At 36.7% G+C, this 6,332-nt stretch overlaps 1 protein-coding gene and 1 long non-coding RNA gene across 2 annotated transcripts; both read left to right on the top strand.

The window, feature by feature from the left end:
- The first annotated feature begins 133 nt into the window (after nucleotides 1–133).
- LOC142520824 (uncharacterized) lies at nucleotides 134–1,711 on the top strand. The gene is made up of 6 exons (XM_075623980.1): nucleotides 134–230; nucleotides 326–418; nucleotides 597–713; nucleotides 796–1,236; nucleotides 1,325–1,529; nucleotides 1,617–1,711. The coding sequence occupies exons 1-6, from the start codon at nucleotides 204–206 to the stop codon at nucleotides 1,709–1,711; spliced, it is 978 nt and encodes a 325-aa protein (XP_075480095.1). The 5' UTR covers nucleotides 134–203.
- Nucleotides 1,712–2,393: 682 nt separating this feature from the next.
- Nucleotides 2,394–2,963, top strand: LOC142543292 (uncharacterized). Its single transcript, XR_012819720.1, has 3 exons — nucleotides 2,394–2,502; nucleotides 2,579–2,686; nucleotides 2,798–2,963. It is a non-coding gene; the product is annotated as an uncharacterized LOC142543292 (long non-coding RNA).
- Nucleotides 2,964–6,332: the final 3,369 nt, after the last annotated feature.

Below are 6,332 nucleotides of genomic sequence, written 5' to 3'. Positions count from 1 at the left end.
TATTTCCAATTTTGATGTTTTACAGTTGACGTTTGATGTTCCCTACTGGAAAAGGGATTTTTAAGTTCGGCAAATAATAAGTGGCGTCAATTTATATCTCATCTCACTCAAACGTTCATTCGAACAAGGTTGATAAACCAGAGGAGTTGGATCAACCACCTACTGGCTATGGTCTTGCACGAGATGACTGGATTTCTTTTTTCATGAATCGCATTTCTGATAAATTCAATGTAAGTATCTTTTTTTGTTTTTTGAAAATATGTCCACCATGTAGTATTTGACGAATTAATTTTTTTTTTATATGTGTAATTCTTCACTTGAGTAGGAACTAAGTGATCAACAAAAGGAAAGAAGGAAGAAGAACATATACCCTCATCGCCTTGCGCGTATGGGATACACACGATTTGCTGAAGAAATAGTAAATATATTTCAACATTTGTGCTGTCCAAGAAATGATTGTTTCTTTCCTTCGCATGAAAACTTGTAACATGGGTGGCTGTTTTTTTCCCTAGCATGTGATATATGTCATTGCATTTGCTGTTTTTTTCAACATTTAACCTATTTGACAAATATTATTAGATTGTTCTTGTATGTAGGCAAGTGAATTGTGTGACGATGATGATATCAACAGAGCTATTATTTGGAAAATAGGGCGAGTGAATAAAGAAGGGGATTTTGATGGCCAGGAGTTGCAAATAACAGTAGAAAAGATTGTGAGCAAACTATACATAAAAATCAATTAGTTTATTTTAATAAAACCTTTTGAAGTAATTAATATTTTCAAGTGGATGACAGGATAATTACATACAACAAAAGCGTGAGGGGAAACTTGAAATAAAAGGGACAAAAAAGGATATTCTCACGAAAACACTCAATTCAGATGAACATGGTGGACGTGTGAGAGCTGTTGGAGGCCACATCACTCCAACATTATATTTCAATGTTGGTAGAAGTTGGAAGATTGAGGATGTTGACAGAGAGCTAATGATTGAGCAAAAGAAAGAGTTGATAGAGGCTAGAAAATTAATTCAAGAGCAAGATACACACATTCAAAAACTTGAAGAAATTGTCTACAAAAAGGGTGCATGGGACAGTGAGATTGATGACAAAGGAATTTGCTCGGTAAAATTGCATCAAGTGAATGAAAGTGAAATGAAAATCGACAAGTTTTTCCCCAGTTATGAAGTTTTGAATGATGTAGAAATGAAAGTTGTGGAAAAATCTGTTGCTTTACAGGTATATAATTTGTTGTGGTTATATAGTACTTAATATTTTTTAACTAAAGAGTTAGTACAATTCATTGACATAACTATTTGTCTTTTAGGGGAAACCAGTTATTTTGAAATTGGATTCTAGCACAGACGATGTTGCATATGGAACAGTTGTTGAGGTCAATGGAGCTAATAACTTGCTTCACGGTGTTCCATTACCTCAAAATTGCATGCGTGTATCCATTGATGAAGCAATGCAAAAATCAGCACTTTTTCCAGTTCCGATTCCCAATGAATGTGAAAATGCTACGACAAGAGGTACACGTATGCTTATATTTCAAAGTAAATGTCTGTCAAATTCTCCTGTATTGAACCTATCTAACATGTTTACAATACAATTATCAGAAGCGTCAAAGGAACAAAACTGTCAGTGTCGAAAGAAACCAGACTTTGTCATCAAATGTGCCAAGAGCAGTGCGCATGGTGCATTGCCATTGTAAGAGAGCCCTTGAAAATGGAAGGAAATTATTATTTCTTTTAGATCATGAAGTATTTGCAGATAATTATGAAGTTAACTTGCACTTTGAGGACATCAATCCTTTGTATCACTTGGAACCAATTTCAGGAAATTGTGTAGTTGTCTACATTTGATAAGTCTTCGATTAACTTAAAGTTAGTTTGTTCTTTTCTTATATTATTATGTAAAACGAATATAATTTTTTAGTTTAGTATGTAGTGTAGTTTTGATTGTCTTTTACTTGAAATGACATGCATCTTTATAAAAAGATAGTGAAAGAAAACAAGATTGACAAATTCAGATTCGTTAACCCACACAGCATCCCAAATTTGCAAAAAAATACACACGAAAAAACAGGTAAAACTGAAAGGTTGAACAAGAGGGTTAGTTCTATAGCAGATAGGCTAAGTGGTGCAGCAATGGATCAATTGGTTTTGGTTCCAAGTTGTTGTGGGTAAGTAAGATCCTAATATAATTTTCAATTGTTTTTTTAGTGAATTGCATATACTTATTATGTTCGTGTGTAGTTTTCATTGGACTCTCACTGTCATCGAATCTTATAAGGAGATTGTTTATTTGGTGGATTCCCTAAGTCATCGCTTGGAAATATGTTGTGGAAATGTGAGTTCATATTCCATTTTAATGATGAATTTCATTTAATTAAAAAACAATCATATATCAACTATGTTCAATGTTAATGAAAGGGCGTTGACATTGTTTAACTCAACTAAGGGAAGGAAATGAAGAAAATGTGTACAATGGGAAGTCGTAAAGGTATGTGCATTTCTCATTCGAGGTAATTTTTTAATGTGTATATTTGTCATTAACAATTTGACATTTTTTAACATAGGCTCCTAAGCAACCAAATGCGAAACAATGTGGTTATTACGTGATGAGATTCATGGGGCAGATTACTGAAGAAGTTGCAACTCTTGAGGGGGATTCACTACGATCAATAGTAATATTATCTTGTTTATCTAAAATAATTACAAGTTATCTAGCTACTTATCATTTTGAAAATTCATTAAGTTGTGTTTCTTTCTAATATACTTTTTGTGTGTGTTCGTAGTTCACAAAAACAGAGTATTCTATGGAGGATGAGGTGCACACCGAGCTGGCCGAATGCATACAGGATCATATTTATGAATAGGTAGGTCATGAGTTCATCTTATTTGAAAAAATACAGCTCATATTGAACGGATTTGGACATTATTGTTATACTTTTTAACATGTTTACGGGCTGTTTCAGAAATAGTCATTTTGCACATTTGTTGGTTCATGACATGTGGATCAAGAATACAAATGATACTGGATTGACATGTGATTTTTTGTTGCACGTTTGTTGGTTCATGACATGTGGATCTCTTCATTGCTTTCGGGATATGTTGAAAGAATGCGATTGTGGGGACCCGAACCTAATTCGTCTTCTTAATCATCATTAGGATCAATTAATTAATCTGGGTCTAAATTTTTTTTTAATACACAAGTTCGGAACATAATATAATCAATCTGATATACATATCAACAATAAAGTACATGTCTTGTACAAAATACATTTTTCTCAACTAAAGTTCAACAACTACATCAAGTGCTGAAAATCAATTCTATTTCTAAGTCCAGATCTCCACGCTAATCTTGAATCTCTCATCCTCTTCTTGACCCTTATCCTGTCCCACCTGTTGTCATGCACACATACAAACACAACAACAGCCGGATAACTCCGGTGAGAAATATATTCCCAGTATAAACCTTGTGTACATCCAATCATATAAACAGATATAAAAGCATGAAACAGATATCAATAACATGTATCAAAATCGGAAAAACCTGAATCGATATAAAGCTTAAATAAACTCTGGACTCGTCATCTCAAACTCGACTCATCTCTAATATAGGGATCTCAGTTCCTGGTCATTGGCACAATATATCGAATCTCCGCAATAGAAGTCGATATGCTCCTACGCCACATCAATATAAACCAACATCCAGTGTCTTGACACATCCGCCAAAGATTTGGCACCTCCGCCAATGACTAGGCACATCCGCCCAGGACTCAATACATGCTTTGCTATAAATCAATAGACTAAGCATATCAATCTCATGAATTACAAATATCAATGCAATAAAGTAAAGTATGTGTTTTTGGAAATCTCAAGTCAAATCAAATTTGAGTCGTATCTTCCCGGTTCAACATTGATTTATACCTTTCTCTTGTCGATCTGACGAAGTCGAAGTCTCGAATTCAAATCTGTCAATACTCAATCTGGCACTGACAATATTGAGGAGTACAATATCAATATACAACCCAATCAATACTGGATATAATCAGAACTCAATCTAATTCTGTTTCAACGGTATAACGGCACAATCTCAATATACCCAGCAATACAGATATCAACAGATATCAATCTCAACAACTCATAATCGATAACAACACAAATCTAATATCAAATCTGTATAATATCAATCAAATCAATTCTGAAAATGATAACAATTTCATACGGTATCCGTTTTTCGATCCGATTTCGATTATACGATCACAACAATCTCAGGAACAGATAATATCAGTCATATCAGGATTTCTTCCATATCATATTTTCAAATCATATCAAAACATTAGAAAACGTACGTCCAGTTGAAGTTCTTGTCGAGAGGAATATGGTACTGAGGTCGGATTGAAAATCGGACGAACAGATTTTGCGTAAATCCCAAATTCCTTGTTTGAAGAAACTTAAGCCTTCTCATAGAAATTCTCTCGTTTCTTCCAACTGAATCTAAAGGCATTGCATGATTTATATATATATCATGCATGGCAAGGATAGGTGGCTTCATCTATGTGCAGCACGTCTCGCGCGTATGCGCGACCTCTCTCGGCGCATAAGTGTAAAGGGCCTAAAACTCCTTTCTTGAAAATTTGCGGAAAATTAAAAATTTTTCTTTTTTTTTTTTTAGAACTTAAATGGCCTCATTCATAAAATCGACTGATGAATCAAGTTCAATGTTTAAAACAATAGCAGCGGAAGAAAATAAAGTTTTGCCAACAATAACAATTTAAAAATTATCCAACGACTGATAAAAATTGTTTGCGGAATAAAATAACAACTGCTGCACTGAGTTCCTCGGGTGCCACTACTGCCGACCCAAGCTGGCTCACTGGTCCCCACCCTCGGCCCTGGCCTCATCAGTACCTACAACAATCAAGTCTAGTGAGCCTAAAGACTCAGCATGCATAAATCGCATCTAACGAGTAAAAATCGGAATTAAAATATGCATGGGATAAAATATCATGTCCTGAGCCATGATGAAAATGATCTGTACTGAGCAATTATATTACGTGCATAACTGAACTGATAATCACAGTAAAAATGTTTGCTCCTTGGAGCCTGTACTGAAATAACTGGTAAAATTTTCTGTTGAGATTATGTTTTACGCCTGTGGCCACTGCACTAAGCTGAACTGATCGGTAACTGGCTACCGGGGAGGCTGAAACTGAACTGAGCTGGCCGGTCACTGGCGACCAGGTGGTACCATACTGAACTGATCGGTCACTGGCGACCGTATAAAATAACACTCCCACATAGTGAATGAACCACAAGCCATATCGCATAAATCTCAAAAATAAGTATTTTTTGTTTTCATGCACGTAAAATAATTAACTGGCCTAATGAAAATGTCCCGAAATTTTACCACTTGGATTGGATTGGATCGTCCCCAGGCTCGCTGCAACCTAACTGTGCCATGAAAAATATGCAATAGCTTAAACTTGACCAACTATGCAATTTACGTTCAAAAGATGCGACTATGACGCCTAATGACTTCGCATTTAATCATGACTCCGAGCCAACCTGAACCGACACCGAACCGACGTATAGTCATGATTAAAATACGCTGAAAAATTATAAAATAATGCTCCTAAAATGATAGGGTCGAAATCTAGGTGGAATGGATGCCAAAACACGAAACGCTCTTTCGAGAGTCAATTTGGCACATTGCACCGTAAATTCTCGTACGACCTCGAAAATGATCCGAATGACAAACGGTCAAAAACATGACCTTCCCAACTCAATGAGGCACTGTCCAGTCCAAGGCCATGGGCTAAAAGCCAACCAAGAACTCAAACGAGCCTTCTAAACGACACAGAAACTTGCTGTAATTTCCAGCAGCTGCGCACCCGTGCGTCTTGTGTTGGTTTCGAGTCTATCGGCCATTGGGGCGTGAACCACCAAACAGAGACTCTTACCAACATCCCAAGGAATGATTTGAACCATGGCTAAGGGCCCTAGGCCAGCCACAATCCGCATCACACCAAAACTCAACCGAAGGGTCCAACCGAGAGCAACGTGCATGCGTGTGTAGTGTTTATGCTATGATCGATGTCTCGTGTCGTTCCAATGGCCATTTGATTGACCATGGCACGATCTAGACATCTAGGAGCATGATATGAACCGTGGCTAAGGGCCATAGGCCAACCGAGATCCACACCAAGCAACCACAAACCGAAACCATATGCTGAACAAATGAAGAAGCCGAATGGGGAAAGGGGCTGTTGTGATGTTTTTATTAAAAACCGATGAGCCATGGACCAAGCCACCAAAAGGGCAACT

The sequence above is a fragment of the Primulina tabacum genome, chromosome 1 (assembly GCF_025594145.1).
Source record: "Primulina tabacum isolate GXHZ01 chromosome 1, ASM2559414v2, whole genome shotgun sequence".
In the NCBI taxonomy this organism is placed as follows: domain Eukaryota; kingdom Viridiplantae; phylum Streptophyta; class Magnoliopsida; order Lamiales; family Gesneriaceae; genus Primulina; species Primulina tabacum.
Note: the sequence above shows the minus strand (reverse complement) of the source record. Positions and strands in the feature narration are given on the sequence as shown.

Coding starts and splice junctions, on each gene's coding strand:
- LOC142520824 (XM_075623980.1), top strand. CDS start 204: ATGAATCGCATTTCTGATAAATTCAAT. Junction 231..325: donor GCATTTCTGATAAATTCAAT/GTAAGTATCTTT, acceptor TCACTTGAGTAG/GAACTAAGTGATCAACAAAA. Junction 1,530..1,616: donor TGAAAATGCTACGACAAGAG/GTACACGTATGC, acceptor TACAATTATCAG/AAGCGTCAAAGGAACAAAAC.